Source organism: Equus quagga, chromosome 10 (assembly GCF_021613505.1).
Source record: "Equus quagga isolate Etosha38 chromosome 10, UCLA_HA_Equagga_1.0, whole genome shotgun sequence".
NCBI lineage: Eukaryota > Metazoa > Chordata > Mammalia > Perissodactyla > Equidae > Equus > Equus quagga.
Genome location: NC_060276.1, coordinates 16,040,521 through 16,063,372, shown reverse-complemented (window position 1 = coordinate 16,063,372; position 22,852 = coordinate 16,040,521). Strand labels below are relative to the sequence as shown.

At 38.6% G+C, this 22,852-nt stretch overlaps 2 protein-coding genes across 2 annotated transcripts in view; one reads left to right on the top strand and one right to left on the bottom strand.

Annotated features, from left to right (window-relative positions):
• The window catches only part of LOC124245679 (P2R1A-PPP2R2A-interacting phosphatase regulator 1-like), a 77,630-nt gene extending 63,709 nt beyond the window's left edge, over positions 1–13,921 (top strand). Inside the window, exon 11 of the mRNA XM_046673285.1 lies at positions 13,072–13,921. Within this exon, the coding sequence (XP_046529241.1) occupies positions 13,072–13,075 (4 nt within the window). The 3' untranslated portion in view covers positions 13,076–13,921. The remainder of the gene's footprint in view (positions 1–13,071) is intronic.
• On the bottom strand, positions 1,249–22,475 carry MOSPD1 (motile sperm domain containing 1). Its single transcript, XM_046673291.1, has 6 exons — positions 22,353–22,475; positions 11,180–11,434; positions 10,980–11,055; positions 9,178–9,395; positions 4,447–4,608; positions 1,249–2,824 (listed from the first exon to the last, which is right to left on the bottom strand). Exons 2-6 carry the CDS (start codon positions 11,331–11,333, stop codon positions 2,793–2,795), a joined length of 642 nt encoding a protein of 213 aa, XP_046529247.1. The 5' UTR covers positions 11,334–11,434; positions 22,353–22,475; the 3' UTR covers positions 1,249–2,792.
• Positions 22,476–22,852: the final 377 nt, after the last annotated feature.

The following is a 22,852-nucleotide window of genomic DNA, read 5'->3' as shown; positions in this document are numbered from 1 at the left end:
GGTATTCTTATTGGAGTCATGTTAAATTTATATAACTTAGAAGGGCAATCTTTATGATGTTAAGACTACCTATCCAAGAACATCCCAGATGTCTTTTTATTTGTTCTAGTTTTGTGTTAACCAGGAGCGTCTTATAGTTTCCCTTATAAAGGTTTTGGACTTTAAGTTTAAACCTAGGGTTTTTTTAATTTACTTTTTTGCTATTGTAAATGGATTCTTCTCTTCACTCTATCTTCTAACTGGAGTGTGTGTGTGTGTGTGTGTGTGTGTGTGTGTGTGTATTAGTATCTATGGTTTGTAAACTTGGAGTGGAATAGGGTTTTGTAGCTATGACTCAAAATCCAGATGCCATGAAAGATTCTAAATTCAACTACCCAAGAATAAATTTTGCATGGTAAAGACACCATAAGCCACAGTCAAAAGAAAAACGATAAACTGAAAGGAAATATTTGCAAGGCATATCACAAAGAGCTCCTACAAGTCAGTAAGAAAAAAAAACCCACCCACCCACCAGAAAGTAGATGGTGGGAGACAAAGAATGTGAATAAATAGCTCTATGAAAAGATGCTCAACATCACTTATAAGTTAATAAAAATTAAAACTACACTGATACCATTCCTCATCTATCAGATTGGCATAACACATGGTGGATGAGACTGTGGAAGAACAGGCACTCTCATGCATTGCTGGTAGAACTGTCAGGAGGGAACTGACAAAATGAATTATGCTGTAAGCCATACAAGAAAATACTATGCAGCTGTAATAAAAGGAATGAGGATACTCCTTAATCACTGATATAGAAAGTTCTCCTGGATATACTGTTGAGTGAAAAAAAGCTAGGTGCACTGTAGTATATAGAACATGTTACCACTTACACATAAAAGCATTAAAATAATATATATGTACTTGGATAAAGAAACAATGGAAGCATATTTAAACTAATAAAAGCAGTCACTTGTAAGGGGCTGAGTGGACAGGGACTGGGGTGGACAGGCTGGCAAGGAGTGATTTTTCACTGTATACCTTTTTATAGTTTTTCATTTTTGAAGCATGTGACTGTTACCTACTCAAAACTTCAAAAGAAAATGAACTCCTTTGGCAAATTAAGAAACTTAAGACATTTTAGCTCACGTATTTCACTTCTCATTTTCCTATTTAACTCACAGGAATTGGAGACAGCTTTAGGAAATAGGAGACTAAAACTTTGAGTTCCTTAGAGGTAGCCCAAATAAAATGTGTAAATCAATGTGAAACGCGGATCTCCATTTTCTTTTATTTTTTTAAAGTAATTTCTGTTCTTTACAATGTGTTGTCGCACACACATACACACACACACACACACACACACACACACACACACACGAGTTGAGATGGACAGAGAAAGATAGCCTCCAAACATAAGTTTGTTTTTTTCTTTACAAAGTTCAAAATAGATTACATTTATGTGCTTTTCGGTCATTACACAATGTACAGACATGATCCATTTAATGATTTATGCTCCCCAAATGGTTAAACATTGAGGATTTTCTATGAAAGAGTATACGTAAAAGCTTTTACTTGAGAAGCAAAGTACTGTTTCCTGCAAAAACCAACCTCAGGCATACATTTTGTATTTACGTACATTTCTTGAGAATACTACAGTAGCAGTGCATAAATTCATTCTGTAAAAAGATCTGGAAGAGATTTTCAAGAGACTGTTAATGCATTGTGCTCTCAGATAAAAATCCTATGTCAAAAGATCAGTTGCTATGACAATTACAGTTAAAACTGCATATATATGTTAGAGACCAGAAGAGGCTATAAAGAAATGTAAATAGTTGTGCTTCAGGGATTCTTTTTGGTAAAGTTGTTTTAATAAATACAAACTTAAAACATGTCTCAGTGACTGATATAAAATAGACACAGATAACAAGGATTTTCTATACTTGGCTTCGAATTTGAAGGTGAAAACTCATCTCCACATAATCTCCCCAGCATCCGGTAATCCCACTCCGGGCTAGTCACTTACAGTCAGGCAAAGGGCTGAGAAGAGATGAAGTGAGTTTTCCTCCTGTTAACACAAAGCATCGTCCAGAGGTAAAGCCAGGGTAAACCAACAAAACAAACGCCTGCCTTCCTTTAGACCGAAGAGAGAGGTCACCCTGCTTCTATTAGGTTTAAAAAAACAACCCCACATGCTTGGCGTCTGGACCACAACCTATTCTGTAGTCCGCCAGATGAATTAAACATGTCCTGTCTTCTGTGAGACCCTAGGATAAGCATGATCCCTCAGGACTTTATGCTTTTTTCTTTACCCTCCACACATTAACTGTAAAACTCTTATTTTAGAAACACCATGGCAACTGTTTATAATGACAGAGGACAAGGTATAATCTACATAGTAACGTTGATGTTCGTAGCTAGGAAATATATGTAATTTTATTTTTTGGCTCGTCTTTTAGGCCTTTAACTTTGAAGGACACATGACCTTAACGATCCAAGTGAATTAGAAAAAAGATGAGAAAATAACAAATGTTTTAATTAAAGTCTTTTGCACAATAGATTCAGATATAAAAAGAACTTCTTCAAATAATTTCCTAGGTGTCACTCAGAAGCATCCTTGCTGTCTGTAACATAATGTGGAGTCCTTTGAATAAAATTATAGAGTAATTTAAAATATATATTAATACATTTGCAATTACTGTAAATCATTCAATAGTTTGTAGCATGTTAATGGAGTGAAAGAGATAAAAGGCAGTCCATATTCATATTTTCAAGATAAATTTACTTCAGAAGTCAACTGGATTCCTTGCTCATGTTCTAAGTATAGCCATTGTGATAAGACCTGAAAGAAAAAATTGGAGAACAGTTGAAGACATGCATTTTACAAAATTTTCCATTCGATAAGCATTTGTTTGAGATCTCAACGAGCAGATAAAATCCAGCACATCGGAAGGTACTCTACGAAGAACTCAAAGTCCGTTTGAATTTAGTTGGTATTATACAGAAGAAATCCAATTTACAGCAATGGCCAGTCACTGGATAGATTTAATTAAGTCACTAACACCTGGCCATAGCTAATTTTTTAACCATCAAGTATACCTCCCACTTTCCCAGTCACATCAGCTATAATAATAGCAGACATGGCATTTTGAAGTGTCAGTAAAGCCAGCCAACTTCAACAAAAACGTGAGCCTATTTGCATCCCAGGGCCCTAGGGTCACAGAAAGACAGAAGCAGATTCCTGCTTGGCTTGTCTCTTTTGAAGAGACTCCATACATAAAACTATAAAAATTTAGTATTATAAGGATATGCTGAGCCCTAAGCGAGGGGTAAAAAAAAAAAAAAAAAAAGTGAGAAAGTACCAAGAAGGAGAATAATTACGTAGGACTAGGGCAATCAGAAAAGATACCTCCAAAGGTAAAGCTGAAATAAGCCTAAGAGATGGACAGGAAACATACAGAACAATGAGATGGGCAGGCATTTCAGGTGAGGGAACGGCAAGAGTAACAACATGGAGGTAGGATCAGGGCTCCAGGTGAGCTTTTCGGGGATCAATAAATAATCTAACGGGCTCTAACCAAGAATTTATGTAGTGTGGAGAGTCTTAAATGCTAAACTATGGAGTTCTACTTCATTCCATGGACTATGGGGAACCACTGAAAACTTTTGAATAGGGAGTGGTGGTTAAACCAAGACGGAATGGAAATCAATCTGACAGCAATGTGATGGATGGTTAGGGGCGGGAAAATAATGACAGGGGCAGGAATAGGAAGAGAAGGAACACAGACAGAAGGTAGGGAGACAATTTAGAAGGCAACTTTGAAATTAAAAAATAAGAGAGTGCACCAAGGAATACTGAGAGAGAATACTGAAAAGAGCTGGCACGTCAGAAGAAGTGAGAGGAGACGATGAGGAAAGAGACGTTCGTCACCAGAACCCTCCTCCTTGACACATGGTAGGTACTGAATAAATGTTTGTTCAGTTGAACTCATTAACTAAGATTTCAGGCCAGAATGACTGAAAGAATGACTTAGGAAACAAGGGAACTGGTTTAAAGAGAAAGGTTCACAATATTAAATAAGGCTGCATTGTTCATCTTTATCACTGTATGCACTTTGTCTAAGTGTTTTCCTAGGATCAATTCCTAGAAGTAGAATTGCTGTATCATGGAATATATGCATTCTACATTTTATACATGATTTGCACCATTGTACGTTAGCAAAAGGAAAATAATTGAATAAGTACAGTATTATGTATTAGATAAGCTGAAAAGAACTACATGTGAGCCAAAAATTAAATCTTAAAATGCACTTTACACCTCAACATGCTTTTGAAGCCATCTTTTATGTTTTTCTTAAAAAAAAAATCAAACCATCACCTCATACACACAAGACCACCACTACCACCTCCGAGCCATAAAAATTGCCTACACATATGCTCCAAATGCATCTTGAAAACACCTACCTAAGATATAAGCAGCCACTAATTTTTGATTCACACTTAAGTGGAGGTAGAGAGGCACCAACGATTCCACATCCCCCAGCGTAGGAAGCATCAGAGCTGCGATGCACACGACTCCCAGGAAGACAGTTAATAAGCTAGGTCCTGAGGAGACAGTTTTGTTTTCTGTAAAAAGACAAAAATCCCTGAGCTTGCTTCTAAAAACAACTTAAGACAAAAATTCGGTCACATATACTGCCTACTGCTCACCAGGAGTCTGGTTTTGTCTAACTTCTCTGACTCTTTCCCCATTGTTCCCATTCTATGGGGGCTTATCTGCTGGACTTATCTGGAAGCCCATACCTTCCCTGGGTCATTACAGGATGGAATGTTGAATGGTATTGTAAAGTGGTGAGTTCTATTGAAAGGTCACCATTCTTCGCCCCCCCACCTCACCGTAATCGGTAGAAAGGGTCCGAGCATGCGTCATCTGTGTATGTTTATAAAATTATATGCATGAATACTGTACTATTATGCTTAATATGAAATACACAAAGAGAATTTAACTGAATGATTCGGGCTAAAAATAGGTAGAAATTCAAGTTCGGATATTTTCTTCCTGTACCCCAATGGATTGCTTGTGTGTACTCCAATTTGGAGCTCATCGCACTAGAGCCCCTCTACCTTCTGGAAGTATCTTAGGTAGGTCTCCAGACAGGTTTGGTCCTAATAACTAACCGCAACGTCCTGCTACCATTTTTGAAAATGTTATGGTAGCAAAACGGCACTTCTTGAGTGTTTTAAAGTTGCCTATGAAAATTCTTTTCCTCTGCTCTATACCGTTTACAGCAAAGAAGAAAGCATGCAGCAGAAACAATATCTGGCAAATAGTATGCTAAATAAAATAAGCCAGTCACAGAAGGACAAATACTGCATGATTCTACTTATACAAGGAATCTAAAATAACCAGACTCGTAGAATCAGAGAGTAGAATAGTGGTTGCGTGGGGCTGGGGTGGGGTATGAAATGGGAGTTGCTGATCAAAGGGCATAAAGTCTCAATTACACGAGATGAATAAGTTCCGGAGATCGGCTGTACAACATTGTGCCTATAGTTAACAACGCTGTATTGTACACTTAAAACATTTGTGAAGAGGGTAGATGCCATGTTAAGTGTTCTTACCACAATAAAATAAAAATTTAAAAACATTTATTATTAGGTCTGCTAGTCTACAGTTCTGGCTAAATGTGTACAATATTCATACCTATATTTTTAAGAAACTCAATAACAGTATTTTCTGTCATACGGTTTTTCCCACTACCCTTCCTTTCATTAAAAGAAATAGCCAATAGCAGCACAATCTTTGTGTTTTATTGATGAAATAACACTGTTCATTTTATTATTAAATGCAGCTTTTCTAAATTATTAATACCTTAGCTGTTATGAGAAGTTTAATTGAGCCTCACCAAAGCCAGATAGATGAAAATAAATTCAAATTGTATAGCGATTATTGCTTGAGATGCAACAATAGCATAAAGACCTAAAAACAAGTCTTATTTTAGTTAACAAATGAAGGACCTTTATATTTTTATTTGTTGCTAAGATAAATTTTCAAGGAAAACATTTATTTACGACAACTATACTGCTCGCTGCAAACCCACAACAAAGACAATTTCAAGGAATTTTTAGTATTTAGAGAAATTCCAAAAATATTTGCATAAATTCTTGAAATTTTTCAAAATGGAAATAGTTTTTTCTCTGATATTACAGCATTGTTGTAGCAATTTCATAGAGATATAGAAAACATAAAAGTTCCTATGTAATCCCATCCTCCTAGAGAGAACACCGTTAACAGCTTGGTATAGATCCTTTCAAATTTTATAAATGCCCATATAAAGATGTAAGGTAATTTTTTTACATAAATGAGACCATATTATACATACTATTCTATAACTGTTTTTTTTTCTGTCATTTAGAAATATATTTGAACCTCTTTCTATGTCAATATATAACCATCTATCCTTCTATCAGATCCTTGTAAATGCCTGCCTGGCATCTCATCTTATGAATATTCATAAATCAATCCTCAACTGATGGACCTGTAGGTCATTTTCAATCTTTTATTATTATAAACAATAATAAAGAGCATTATTTTCTTAAGCCAGAGGGCACTGATTCAAACATCGCATAGACATAACAGTTTATTAGTAATGTAATTAAGACAAACCCACTAAGATTCAGCTGCATGTTTTTAAAACGTCTTTTTAATAACCTGGGCTTTGGTACTTGGTAAAAGCATGCTTTGTGGGTTTCCCTTAGTTAAATTTCTGTTAAATGAAAAAATATATATAAAATTGTATTTATGTGCATAGACAAGGTCTGGAAAGTAACAGGGAACACTTATATAAGCAGATTTGTTAAGTGTGTGGGATTATAGGTGCTATTTTCTTTTTTGAATTTGTTATAGCTATATGTCTTTTACACAATTTGAGAAGAAATTCCTCATTTTTATTGCCTTTCAATATATTTTAAAATCCAAATCTTTCATGATATTGCCTTCAACCATTTTCCAACTAGTTCACAGAGCCTCACAACATTGTTGGTCTTGTAATGAATCTAATAAACGTTTTCTCAGCTAAAGATGTGCAAAAATAATGACATTTAAATACCTACCCTAAAACATCTCAACGTTTCAGCATTTTAGTTCAGAGAAACTTAGGTGAAATACCTTAGAATTCTACATACTGGAAACCACGCTTAATTTACTATTAATTTAATAAACAGAAGTTAAACATATCACTTTGTCAACACTGACTAAATCAGTCACCATTATACTCTATTAAAGAAGAAAACTTTACTCAATTTCCTGTCGTATTATTAGAAGCATTGGGGTGACTACCTGCAAACAGGCCATGTTGGCCAAGGCTGTGTATGGGGCTCTACTGTGGTATCACCATTGCTCTAAAGAGTAGCAGAAGCTGTGGAAACCGAAAGACAAAGAAAACCAAGCCAACAGACCATGCCAGGTGCAGCCCATGCACTCATTTCCTGAGTAACTACCCTGTGCCAGGCACTGTGCTGGGTGCCAAGGGCATAATGGTGAACAAGACAAATAAGGTGCCTGACTTCATTGAGTTTCCTGACATGGATGTCTTGGGGAGTTGTCTGCTTGTTTGTTTGTTTTAAAAACAGAGACCACCATGTGTTATGCCAATATCACTTATCCTCATTCATCGACCTACTCCAATTTGACAATTAGAAGAATTCTCTAATATACTTCAAATACCAAAGGTCTGTTATAAAAATAAAACTAATATACATTGTATTTATTTAGCTTTTTAGAATGATTTTTACCTGAATTCTAATAAATTTAAATATAAAAGGAAATATATATATATATATAACTAAGCTTTTAACCCTTATTATTCTTTGCTATTAAACCAGTCTGTTAAATACAAAAATGAGCTCCAATGACTACTTTAAATTATGAATTTAACATAAAAAACAAATATTCATTATATGGCCTTTCTTGTTCTAGAAGAGGCATTTTAAAAGGGGAATCTTGCATTTCATAAATATTTATAGGTCAACTTCACAATATTGATCTGAGATCAAAGTGGCATTTGACGAGTGGTTCTCCTTCCACTTCAAAAGATGAAAAGCTGGTCGTGTCGGTCAATAATAGTTTCTGAGAAGAAAAGAATCTACTAGCTACTACCTAGAACCTAGTCTTGGTGTCACCAGAAAATCTGGGCCCTCCCTACATGGACTGAGAAGACTCTTGGCTACAGTAAATCAAAGAGGCATTACTCCCTGTGTTATTGAAATAAACATTCTAAGATGAACAAACTGATAGGGATCTGTGAATTAATTTAATGACAAGTAGATTTGTTTTAACTCCTCATATATAATGTTGCAATTTCAAGGACAGCTGCTATCACGTTCATATATCACTATCAAAAAGTTTCCATGTTTTTCTATGGAAAATTTTATCTTTCTCCTCTTGTATTGGGTAGGAGGGAGATAATGAGAAGCTAAGAGGGAGGAGGAATGACGCCCAAGGAGTTGAATATGAGGATAGTGTCAATGTTGAAAGAATATATCATAACACTTCTGAATATCTAAGCTGGAAGGAAATGAGGAATGGAGAGGGATTCAATTAATAGCCCACAGGGGATATTATAATCTACTTAGTTTAATTAACTTCAACTTTAATGAGATTTTTTTTTCACAATAATATGAACAGTGCACCAAGCTTGGCCTATTGCCAAACACAGTCTCTCTCCTTCGAACTAATTAAATGAGAAAGGATATAGGAAAGTCACAGAAACAAGAGTATACAATTGCCAAATTGTGCTAGCACTGTAGAGAACGGTGCCTGCATCCTCAGGTTTTATATATTTAACAGGCTAGGGCAAAAAAAAACCACCCACAACTAGAAGAACCCACAACGAAGAATATACAACTATGTACCGGGGGGCTTTGGGGAGAAAAAGGAAAAAATAAAATCTTAAAAAAAAAAAAGGCTAGGGCGACATTTGCTCCTCCTTACAGCCTCATCTAGTGAGACACATTGTCTCCTCTTAAAGTCCAGCTCCAGGCCTCTTTTTAGGTACCTGATCTCTAGGTTTAGTTTTGAAGTGGTTGATTAGGTTTAAAGTGGCAGATTATCTTTCTAGTAATTATTCTTAGCTCGCTGATTATTTTAAAGTTAGAAATGTATACGCAAAGGCTTTAAAAACAACCCCAAACTACCTGGTTGAAACGACTGTTCAAAAAATAAACTTTCAGTTAAATGTTCCTTTATTCTTTTTTCTTCTTCTTCCTTTTGTTGTTCTTTTGCAGACGGAAGAAGTGTAGCCACCACCTCTTTCCTTCCTAAAGCCTTCCTCTGGCTTTGCTCGCAAACTTGGAGACGGAATTTGTCTATTACACCATAGTGACAGGATCGAACGTCTCTATGACGAATCACACTGAAAACATTAAAAAAGAAATGCTGTTTAGATTTCTGGGGGCCTGTCAAACAGAATTCAGCAAGGGACTGCATACAGTAAAACAATATTAACTGGCTATAACCAAATACTCAAATACAGAAATTTGCTAATGATGCTTAAAAAAAAAATAATAGTATAATTCCTAAAGAATTGGGTCATTTTGAAATAGTTGACAAAAATACATTCTCTAAAACACAGATCAGATGGATAGACTTTTGGTGGTGAACACAATGCAGTCTACATAGAAGCCAAAATATAATGATATATCCCTGAAATTTATATAATGTTATAAACCCAGGTGACCCCAATAAAATAACTTAAAAATAGAATAAAAGTCTTAAGTAAAACAATGCTAAGTAAAGAAAATTCCTTTTAGTAATGTTATTTTTTCCCTGGATATCTGTGTGCAGCAATATTTACTAAATAGGATATATAAAATTGTTTCTTTCCCACAAAAGACTCATAAATTTCTATTGCCACTTATTTATTGTTCAAGTAACAAACCTCACCCTAGATTTAAAACTGAAGTCCATGCATGAGGTAAAAACAAGCAATCGAATCTGAAGTAAGTAATCCAGTGTGACCAATGCAACAGGAGGCTAACGATACACTTCCGTATTTCTCAGAAGTATAAAACAGTTTAATTTTTACGAGCGTTATCTGCAATTCCATTTATTTTACTTCATTCTTATTAGAGAACACAAAACAACTAGGTCAAAGGTAACACATTTATTTGGCAAGACACTACATTTCTTTGGAATAGTCCTTGCTTATTGTGTACCGAATGAAAACCAAAAGAAGTATGCAAAAACACATCCTCAAAGATACATCACTTTACGGCTTTGAGATGATGAAAATGTCTTCAAAGGAAAAGACTTCCGCTTCTCACTCTCACGGAAGACTTAAATACATTTTACTTGGTAGTTTAAATTAAGGGCTGGTCAATGGACCCATCTGGTCACCCCGAGTTCTAAAGTGAAAATTAAATATGAACAGCTTGAACAAACAATCATTTATCTGACACTCTAAAACGAAATTATCTGGAAGAGCTCAGATAACCTTTTACAGATGAGTAGTTACCTACTTGTTTCCTGTTTATATAGAGTAACTTCCAGGCTTATTAGGTGAATCATCTCAGATGAACTTATATTACCATTGTTCTAAGAGTGTAGTATTATTAGTTTCCCAAATATCACTATAATAGCAGGATGTTCCAAAGAAAGCTGAATTCCCTATTATAGCTAGAGAAATTTAAAGGGATAAGTTAAAACTTTACCTTCATAAATGTCCCTGCAATGACTAAAAGCACAACAATGAGGAAACATTCATGGATATTAACACACACATCAGCTCCAACCTAATGAAATATAAGTATTTGGTCGACCTGTTTAGAATCTCTTAGAAACGTCTTTAAAAGAATTTTGATAGACTAAAACTTTCAGCAAAAACTCAAAATATAATAAATCCCTATGTGGGAACAGCTTTGAGACTTTTCTTTTTCAAGTTAAACACAGAAATATTAACACACTTAAAACATGTTACCAGGAAGTGATTTTGACTTACATATCCACACAACACTGAGGCTTTACTGCACCTGCAGCGTCAACGACAACATACTTATTTGGAGTAGTACACAAAACTGAAAGAAAAAGTCACAATGGCCATTAGTGGTTTTTAAAAAATTAGTTTGTACAAGTAAAAAATTAGTAGGGACTAGTTAAAATCCATAAAATTGACCGAGGAGACTCACCGAGGAGACTCACCTTTGAACTTTAAGGCAAACTCATAGGGGTTATACAGAGTCAACACTTGCTTATGCGTTGACTGGTCATCCGCATAAAATATTAGCTCCGTGGGAAACACAAAAACAGGAAGATTTCCTTCCACTAACTCTGGCTGTCTTTTTTGTTGATGCATTGGCACTGAATCCCCCTTGCTGCAGCTTCTGTTTTTACAGTCTCAAGTCTATTTTGGACTTTTCTTAAAGTCAGTTAAAAACTCCAAAGCATTTTGGCAATCTAGAAAGAGGAGAAAGAAAACTGAATGAGACCTGTTGTCATTTGCTGTCCCTCCACAAAAAGCATGTTCAGTATACATTAAAATAGGTCCCCAAATCATTTAAAATGCCTTTTGACTTTTCTTCTTGGCTTGTTTATATAGCTTCTACCAAGCTATGCAAAGAAATTTACACATGCTCTTTTCACATTTAAGATTTCAACCTATGGGGGCCAGCCTAGTGGTGCCGCATTTGGGTTGGTGCATGGGGTTCGCTGGTTCGGATCCCGAGTATAGACATGGCACCACTTGTCAAGCCATCCTGTGGCAGGCGTCCCACATATAAAGTAGAGGACGATGGGCACAGATGTTAGCTCAGGGCCAGGCTTCCTCAGCAAAAAGAGGAGGATTGACAGTAGTTAGCTCAGGGCTAATCTTCCTCAAAAAAAAAAAAAAAGATTTCAACCTATGATAAATTACATAAATACCTGAATAAAGGAGTAAAGAAGGCTTTCTACCTCAAATTAGTCAGCCCCTTTCAAAAAGGTGAGATCAAAGGGACATTACTCTTTTTAAAACACATTTTTTTAAATAGTAGAATAAATTAAATATTGTCACAACACATTTTATTTGAGCCAATCAGAATTCTTAAAGACTAAACAATATACGGGGCCAGCCCCGTGGCTTAGTGGTTAAGTTCAGCACGCTCTGCTTCAGTGGCCGGGGGTCCTCAGGCTCGGATCCCAGGTGCAGACCTATACCACTCAAGATGCCATGCTGTGGCAGTGATGACCCACCATATAAAGTGGAGGAAGACTGGCACGGATGTTAGCTCAGGGCTAATCTTCCTCAAGCAAAAAAAGAGGAGGATTGGCAAAAGATGTTAGCTCAGGGCTAATCTTCCTCAGCAAAAAAATAAATAAATAAAATAAAACAAAGTAAGTTACCACAATTTATGGGAGAAAAACATGAGAATCACTTTTACACTCATTTCAACAATGCTTTAGTTAGTGCCTTTTGTCAGCACGGGTGGGAGAATTCTTTTAACCTTTTTTCTACTGAAACCCAAGACAAGCAAAAATGTCTTGAAAGGAAGCCAAATATCTACACTTGCTAAGCAGTCCTTGGAATTTTCTATGAGAATTCAGTCAGTAAGTCGGCTCTGGCATGTGAGTGGCGCTGTGCCTCCCTTCCTACGTCATCTGCACAGGCTTTATGAGAGCTATTTTCTTCCAACTTCGGAGACCTTTCTGGATTCGTTCTGGGGCTTTTGAATATGTTCCAGATAGTTGTAGCTGGCAGAAGTCTGACTGGTAAGTGCAATGTTTCTGTATTTCCTAATCTAATTTTAATCAACAACACTCATTTAGCTAGAACCCTAAGTGTGGCTTTTTAAAATAAAATGCAAATGCTAAAATATACAATCACAGAAAATGTCTGATTTTCACCCTGTAGATCACACCTTTTAAAAGAGGCCATAAACCATTTAATACTCGGCGTTCAGGTTCTCATACAAAGAGAAACATAACAAATGATTCAATTGTTTGGTTTTGCCAGCTATCAGGACTCACACGCGCTCATTCTGATTGAGGCCTTTCCAGCTTTTATCAAATAGGCTACTGTATAATCGTGCATGCAAATTTTTATTCTTTTCTTCCAGCTGAACATCTATTACAGGCCAGGAACTACGTCAGGAGCTGCGCAGAGATACCAAGATGAATAACGTGCAGGCCCCGCCTTCAAGAAACTCAACTGACCAACTGATGAAACAAAATAAATATTTAAGCTCCCTCTACGGTAATGTATATAAAGTGCCAGGGAATTAGAAGACCACATGAATAATTCTCCCTGGAAGAGAGGCCAGGAGATGACATTGGAGGTAGTCCTTAAAGGAAAAAAGGGTACACACTTCTGTGTTGGGGGGGTGTAGGGAGGGAGGACATTCAGACTTAGGGAACAGCACAGGCAAAGGCACAAAAATGTGAAGGTAAGGGGGAACGCTGGGAAGGCTGTGGCCCACAGGCCGTCCTAGGATCATCACTCTACTTTACAGCCATATACTTTATAGCATGCCTGTAGCTCATAATAGTGTCAGTGGGTTTTTTTTCCCTGAACTGAAAGGGCCTATCAGCATTTCTATAAGTAATAATATTTACCATTTGTATAATTCATAACAGATTACAAACTTTTTATTAATTACATATACTGAAGGAATTAATATATGTAAACTTTTAGCACTTACCGTAGGCCAGGCAATGTGCTAAGTGTTTGTTGTTATTGTTAAATGAGGAAGAGACTAGACTGAGACAAAACACATCCGCAGGTCTCTTGCCTCCCAGTCCTGTGTTTTATACCAAACTAACTGTCCACTTCAATAAAGCAAAACAAAGATTATTCTGAAAAGCATCTGATTAAATAATTCTCAGTTTTTATTTGCCATGAATTTCTTTTGCCGAGAGCCATACATATTTCTATTTGGATAATGTGCTCTCAGAAGTTTGGTATGTTATTGTTTTCAATAGGAAATAATAAGCTCCATAATTACTTTCTTGGTAAGCTTGACTATGAGGACTAGAACATCCAAACTTAGCATCACTACATAATCTTCAACATCTCATTCTAAAACTCTGTTAGGACGAGAATTGAGCTTATGATAAGAGGCAACAGCTCTGATTTGTAGAAGATAGTTTAGTCAATAAATGTTGGTAAAACCAGGTATCTATCTAGGGAAAAAAAGTTGAATTTATCCCTCGCTCCTTATAAAATCCTCAAATTTTATTAGGGTAAATTTCGAAGGATCAAAGCTTTAAATGTAAAAAAATAAAACCACAAAACACTAAAAACCATGGGAAATCTTTTTTTTATAATCTTAGGCTTTCTAACAACCAGAAACCAAAAAATATTGATAATATCAATTATATAAAAACTTCTAAAATTCTTCATGGCAAAAAACTTTTTAATCAAAGCCAAGAGAACATTTTTAATTCATATCATAGGCAATGTCTAACTTCCCTACTATATAGAGAGGACCTACAAATCATCATGAAAAAGACAACTCAATCTAAAAATGAGCAGATGCTACAATATTTTATAGAAAAGGACATATAAGTGGTTCTTAAACTTACAAAAGGATGTGTAATCTCACTTACAAGAGAAATACAAACTAAAGCTATACTGAAATACATGTTTTTACCTGTCGGATGAGCAAAAATCAAAAAGTTCGATAGCACACGGTGTGAGCAATCAGGCATGTTCTCAGTGCTGCTGGCGGGGATATAAATTGGCACATCCACTATATCTGCCAAAATTAAATGCACACACCTTTGATCTAGAGATCTACTTCTAGGAATTTGTCCAGCATAAATATTCCCCTTGTGTGAAATCATGTATGTGAAAGGATTTTTTGGCAGCACTAAGGATTACATAAAATAATTTATGTGAAGCAACTAGAATGAAGCTTCGCACTCACTAAGAGCTAGCTGTCAATAGCAAAAGGTTGGAAACAACCCAACTGTCCATTAATAGGGGATTCATTAAATAAAGTATGATATAGCCATTCGTTGGGAGACCAGATATCCATCAAGAAGAAAGAGGAAGGGGCCGGCCCCGTGGCCGAGTGGTTAAGTTCAAGCGCTCCACTTTGGCGGCCCAGGGTTTCACTGGTTCGAATCCTGGGTGTGGACATGTTACTGCTCGTCAGGCCATGCTGAGGCAGCATCCCACATGCCACAACTAGAAGGACCCACAACTAAAAATACATAACTATGTACTGGGGGGCTTTGGGGAGAAAAAGAAAAAAATAAAATCTTAAAAAAAAAGAAGAAGAAAGAGGAAGCTCTTTATGTAGTGTGCGTAAGGACTGATCCTCAAGCGTAAAGTGAGAAACACAAGGTGCAATGCAGAATGTAGAGTATGCTACCATGTATGTGGAAAAGGGAGAGAAAAGAATATGTAAACCTATTTTCTGGGATATGGGTAAAATATCTTTGGAAGGATAGCCAGGGCTGCCCTGCAGAGACGAACTGAGTGACTGGGGACAGGGGTGGAAGGGAAGTTTGCTCTACATACCTTTGTGTATCTTTTGATTTCTGAACCCAATGAATGCCTTTTCAAAAGTAAAAAAACAACAACAAAGGGCCAAATTAAACAACTCTACTAGGGCTTAATTTGAAAAGGGTGTCAGTTCTGAAACACAAGATGGAATTTAGAAACAATGTGTGAAAAATCTCTGTTAACTGCATTTTCCAATTTATGATCCTTTAGTAACATTGAAAACCTTAAACTATGTGTTAAATAGAACGATTTCAATTATTTAAAATAATTTTACATGCAACAGAAACTCATTACAATGAGAAAATCAAAGGTTTATTTAAGATCACTTGCAAACTTAGGAAATGCAAAACTCTTTGTTATAAAGGAGTATGAGATGGTTCATAAATCTCACTGAGAAGTCAAAATTAACCACATGGAACAAGTGCTAAACTCTTGGTTCTAACCTTAAGGAGAAGTTAGTCGGCACAGGTCAGAGTAGAAATTTTACTAGCTTTAAATATTGGCTTAGTACAAATTCTTATTCTTTTAATTTTGAAGCCTTCTCTTTACAAGTTGACTGTATCCACATTTTCCCATGAATCATGAATAGGCTGTTTATCCCCTGGTCACCATTAAAGATGTATTTAATCATTTTTGAGCATTTTATTATTTCTTTTCATATCCCTGTGCCCATTTCTCACTTATCTTGGCTAAAATATAAGTTGCCTCTTAAACTCCAAACAGTGGAAATTAGGGAGGAATTAGCAACAGGAGGAATTATCACCAGAGCGATATTAGAGACTCTGATAACAAAGATAATGAAGCGTAATACCTGCCTTTAATGGATGGTTTTCCAGAGACTAACACTTCTTTCTCTTTGCTCCAATCCATACTGCAAAATGATAAAGTGCAAAAACTGGGGGGACAGTTTATATACTAAGCTGGTAAAACCTTACTGAAGATCAGTTTATAAGGTTGCTTTCCAAAAGTCAAGCACACACAAAGTCAAACAATGTTAGCTCCCAACCCTTCTCATTTTACCGATGAGGAAAGCAGGCCCAGTATGGTTAAGGGACTTACTCAAGGTTGCACAGGGTACTGGTGGCAGAACTCTGGTCTCCAGACTCCCATTTCCCTATACTGTAATCATCTCCTCTGTGTCTCAGTTCAAAAGTCCTGCCTCCCTGACACTGACTGCCATGCATGTCCTCATCTCTAGAAAGTCTCCCTGCTTTTCCAGAAGAGATGAGTTCTCCAAGGATGATCCAAAATTCAGGTTTTGATGCATGTTTTTCCTTTTCAGTTTTATAAAGAAAAAATCGAGAGACAATTCACTTACTAAGTTGCACACATTTCCTTCTCCAGATTATGAAAGAATAGCTATGCCTGTCAGTAGCTATTCATTAGGGCATTAATAGCCAAAGTTTATTTTATTCTTCCTCTCTGGACACCAAACTTTGACTCATTCTTCAAAGCCTAGTTCAAATTCCCCCTCTTTGTAGCCTTGCTCTGCCACTCTGATCTACATGGATCTTACTAGTTCTAGGACATTATTTCCTAAAATACTTACTGTACGGACAATATTTTGACACTTGTGTGATGCGATTAATTTTGACTCTCCAGATTTCAGGCATAATGCCATATTGTTTTTCTGTGGGGTTTTTGCTTTTAGCGTCCCGCATAGACCCAAGCTCAGTGTTAGGCACTTAGCAGAAGACAATGAACGTGTCAGTCAACCTGCAGGTGTCTACTAACAACTGTCTCCTCCATCGCGGTACATTCCCCTTCCCCATAGCTGAACACGCTTTGTTCATAAAATGCAGGCAAAGGCTCTCAATTAGAGGAACAGTAAATCTCTGCTGGCCGCTTGCCGTGGGCCGGGGTAGAAAGAGACCAGAGAGGATCAGCACTCCCAGCTGCCTGTCCCCACTCTCCCTCTCATCATCTCACTGGGCTCCACAGTGCCCAACGGGGCCAGCCGCATCTAAAAATCCGAGGCTCCAACGTATCTTGACCTCATGGGGAGATAGTGCAGCTGGGAGCTGGTGGTCCAGGAAACTGCCCTGTCCTTTTCCTCCATACCAAAGGCACGGAGATGCAATCATGAAGGAAATTTGAAGGAAAACCTTATGTGTGTACACCACCTTGTGACCAGTTTGCAAATTTACTTTCTTGCTCTCTCTCTCTCTCACACACACACAAAGTCTAAACACACTGAAATCCTCACACACACTTTCCACCATCAGTCCAGGAGACCAGTGTGATTATTTTGTCTCTTTGGATTGAGCAGAGGAAGGAAAAGACTCGACTCTAAGATAAAGAGGGGAGTTTCACTATCTTTTACCACCATCGATTCAAAACATGGAGACTGTTAAAGAACACAGAAACCACTTTAAAAGCATATTGTCATTTGCTCTCTGCCCCCTTTTGGGGGCAAGGGAGGCAGCAAGAAAAATCAAATGAAATTAGTGGTCCTTAGGGATTCTTGTACTGAAGTGGTTCAAAGTTTGGAAATGGTTAAGGATGATTCAAAGTACAGATTTCCCCAGAAAGGTGACCCACCTTCTTGGCTACAGTACACCAGCTACTTACTACCTGTCCCTGGCTCTTGTGCTTATTCTGATTGGGGTTCCCAGCTCCACCCCCAGGCCAGTTCCCTTTTATCTGGGCTCAGGCGCTATCTCCTTCCTCCATACTTGGTGCAGTCCTTGCCCATGGCCAACGAAATACTAAACAGTTAAGAGCAATAAGTTCTTTTGCTTTAGGCTCAGTAGTATTAAAACCTCCTTCCTTACCATTTCATCAGCTGAGCCCTCTCCCTCATTGAATTTCCAGTATTGTCCAGTAGGACTTCTGATGGCATGTTCCTTAAGTCAACTCTTTCACAAGCGATGTCATAATGTTCACCTTATATTCTAAATAGTTGATTGCTCAATATTAGGCAATTTTGTCTTTATACATTTTCTAGATTTTTCGTATAATTTGATATCTTACTAATGGGATTGACTGCTATAAATGATAGGTAGTGATAGGCTACTACATATCAAGATGTAAAAGCTGAGTAGTGTATGTTCTAAGATTTAAAAACATAAGGATGCTCTTCAGTAATGTTTCTAAAACATTTTTTTTAAATGAGTTCTTTCCAACCCTTGTTTTATAATATCCCAATGTCTTCAGTTACTTCAAGATGTATGTACCATTCTCAAAGCAAAATTCATATCACTTTATTATATGAAATATATATGTTGCTACAAGTAGCACTCTTGGAAGTTCTAGAATCACAAATTCATTCAACAAACATTTACTGAGCACTTATTATTATCTACCAGGCTCTGCGCTAAGGAACATGGAGAAAAGATGAAAACATTGTCACAGCCCTCCAAAAACTCAGTCTAGCAGGAAAAACAGATATACATAGTAATTAGGATAGGATGTGACAAGTGTTAAAATGCTGGTAGATACAAAATACTCTGGGAGCATAAAGAAAGTGACGGTCTCCCTTAAATAAGAGTTCACGGTCTGCCTTGAATAAGGAGCGGAGAGGGGGTGAATTCCAGGAAGAACATGTGTAGAGGCATGAAAGGGATTCTTAAAATGAGGTTTGGTATTGCATATGTTTAAGAAATAGCACGTATGGGGGAGTGGCGAGAGATAAGGCTGGAAAGGTAAGCTGGGGGCAAATGGTAAAAGATCTTACAAGCCAAGTTTAGGGGTTTAGACTTGACTCTGGACGCCAGTGTTTCTCAAAATGTGGTGCTGGACCAGCAACAGCAACTTTACCTGGGAACTTGTTAAAAACATGAATTCTTGGGTCCCACCTAGACCTTCCGAATCAGAAACATTGGGGTTGGGGCCCAGCCATGTATTTTAAAGAAACCCTCCAGATGATTCAGATGCACACCGCACTTTGAGAACCACTGCTGCAGGCAATGGGAAACCTTTAAGCAGAGAACTGACTGGATAAGGTCTGAAATAGGAAACAGGTTGCCATTGACCAGTCAAGCACAGCGCCTGACTCCAGTGTAGTTATAGTAAAAAATAACTGTTGAATGAATGTGGCATGGAGAGATGAGGACCTAGACAAAGGCAGTAAGAATGGAGAGGAAACAGATTTTAGAGATGTTGTACAGATGGCCCACGTTCCATCAGGTGACTAGAATATATCTATACAAAGGTGTGACTGAAATGGTCTTTATATAAAAGAAAGCTGTAATTTTGTTGAGTGTATCCACCACTAGGTGTTTTAAGAAAGATGCAGTCCACATAGACCCTAGAAAAACGGGAGGTTGAGAGCAGTTTGGTGCCCTGGCTTGTACATGAGTCTTATGGCTTGCCTGGCAGTTCTACTTGTTACTGGAAGTTAGTAAACTGGCTTCCTATTAACACAGAAATCTTTTGTGAGTTTGGTTAGTGTGACTCAATCTCTGAGACCGACTGATCATTTCTAGATGTGCCGGCCAAATTAAATTTCAAACCCTGAAAAGCTGGGGGAAAAAAGACATTCGTTCTGGTGGCCTAACCAAGGTACTGCCAAAGGGAGACCTCGCTAGAGCCTTTTTCTATTTTAACTTCATCACGGATCACATAGCCCACTCAATTCAGGAAGAAGCTGGAATGAGTGAAAGAATCACTTTGTACTGTGCCCTGAAGGTCAAGAAAGTCAGGTGGAACTGTTATTTCTAATTTTGGAGGCAGGAGTTAGCTGAGGCAATCTTCAATTTCCTGATGGCGAAGACACAAAGGAGGAGAGGTACAGGTCAACCTAGATGACTAATTTACCTAATAAGAATTTCGCAGAGTGCAATTCCTATTCCTGGTAGGACTCTGGATACCTCTTGTTACTTACTGCACGTTCTTTTAGTGGATACTAGCATCTTGGCTTATTTTGTCCAAGGATAGTTCCTAATAAAAAACTGGACTCTTTTATAGTATTTGAGAGCTATAAGGGACCCTGGAAATTAAAACAAAACTTTCATATTACAGATGAGGAAATGGAGGGCCTCAAAGAGTAAATCACTTAATATATTTTATGTAGGGCAAGATTCTTCAGAATGCTATAAGGTGGCAAAACAAGATTCAGAGCAACACTGATCATCCGCTAAGTTAAACAAGATTTAAAATTCCTCTATTTCTCATCTTAAACTGTTTGAAAAACAGAAAGAGAAGAATAGCAAATCACTTTATTGGGCTAGTATAGGATGGGGAAACTTTTCCTGTAGTTTCTTGTTTGATGTTTCAGAAATGAGAGTTAAATGTAAAAGCTCCATGAGGAAAAAAATTTAAAAATAAAATATTTGGGAAGAAAATGTGCATGAACAATTTCAGGGGAGAAACGAGCATTACTTTATAAGCTATTTGTTCTATTTTCTATCTTTACCTATAAAGGGGTGACTTTATACTGAATATTGTCCATTACATTTAATTATGTATTACACATAAAGGGAATCCATCACAACTACCCCTCAGAATTTTGTGAATTTTTCAAATTCCAAATTCTCAAATATCCTGGTATTTGAGTAAACTTCTTATTTTGAGAATTCGAGAAATGTTTCAGAACGTAGTTTAATCTTGCATCCTGTTTGGACATGTAGACCTGGACAACGTGAAAGGCACACTTGGTCCCATTTCCTGTTTTCCAAACTTCCCACTGCTTTATACCAAATATATGTGTGATCTAAAAGTTGGTGTCCACTCCCTATTCAATATCCTGTATAGAGTATTTTATAGGCAGAGAGATTTCCCAGCTCTTAGAGGAAATGTGGACTCGATTTTCATCATCAAGAATATATTAAATCCCATGTGTGCCCTGCCTGAAAAAGTAGACTTTTCCTTTTCTGTCTGGAATTCTTTCGAATGCATTTCGAAATAATGGGACCGCTTCTTAGGCAAGATCCTAAAAGACCCAATTTTTCAGGTTTGTGTCCATCTCTTATTTCCCTCAAAGGTCAAAAATGTGGGACCGTTTTCATTTAATATTTGCCCTCTCGCTCCCCCATGTGAGGTCTCTTCGATTCTACTGGGGTAGAAATGCTACTTCACCCCGGAGACGACAGATGTCAGTTACTTTCCCCAGAGTGGAAACTGCGTAACATTGATTAAGGGCTGGAGGGCTGGGGAGGGAGTATCAAACGGTCCGTCCTAGGACTTCAGCTCCACCTGATGGGGCCCAGCCTTTCCAGCCCGCGTCCCCACACCGGCGGCTCCATGTGAAACCGGTCATGTGAGCCTGTTTACAGCCGAGCAGCTGGTGCAACCATCAGGATCTGTGCGGAGGTCCAGGAAGGGGGAAGGATACAGGCCACGTACCCCCGATCCCCCACCCCCATTATTCCAAGAAGGCGTTCGCTCTCCCTCCCTGCCTCTCCACCCCACTTTCATCTCCCTCCAGCCATCCCGGGACACCTCGCTCCAGCCCCGCCGATTTCCTTCCAGTTGCTCGCTGGGGGGACCAGTGGAACAGGAGGAAGGAGGAGGAAGGGCGAGGACGGTGTCACCCCCACCAGGGAGTCAATCTCCCTTCCCAAGCCCTCCTCACAACATCCACCGAAGAGTTGTCCCTGGAGTCGCATCCCCGGGGCAACCGAACTCTGCCGGGCAGGCACCGGGAGGATCCCGAGCCTGCTGCCTCCGCCGGGGCACGAGAGAGACACACGGGCCAGCCAGACCCTGGGGCCAGGATCCCCGGGCGGTGGGGCAACTGACAGTCAGAGATGGGGCAGAAAGGATTCCATCTGCCTCCTCCCCACCTCCCACCCGCATCCCGGCGCCGCGGAGCCCTGCTGTCAGTCACAGAGCCAAGCTCTGGGTTTGAGTATGGCTCATTCTTTCCGCGGGGTCTCCCGGCAACGTAACTTCCACGTTTTCCCGAAGTCGGAGGAAGTGGGTGACCGGGCGGTGGGGGACTCTCACCTCGGCAACACCGGCTCCTCGGAAAGCAGCTGCGACTGCTCCTCCGGTCCTTTGTCAGCGTCTCTAGACTGCACTGCCTGCTGGGATACCGGAGGACTCAAATGCCACCTCTCTCCGCCCTCGAGGATGAGCCGCGGTTGGGGTGGGTGGGAAGAGAGAGAAGAGGTGGAGTCGGGGGCGGGTCCGGAGCCGGGGGGCGGGGCTTCCTTATGCCACCTGGCCTCTCGGGTTTCTCACTTCTCCGTGCTCCAAACTTCTTCCTTCTCGGTCTCTAGCCTGCCCCCTCCCCTTCCCTCCTGCGAGCCGTTGAGGAGACTGGAGACTCTTACTGAGGGCCATCTCTCTTTGCACTTGTTAGGCAGTCACCCTTGACTCCTCCCCCGTCTTACTCTCCTACACACACACACACACACACACACACACACACACACACATCCAGTGAGTACCGAAGGCTAGTTGATTCTACCTCTAAGACAGGTCTTGACCTCCTGTCTCTGCTC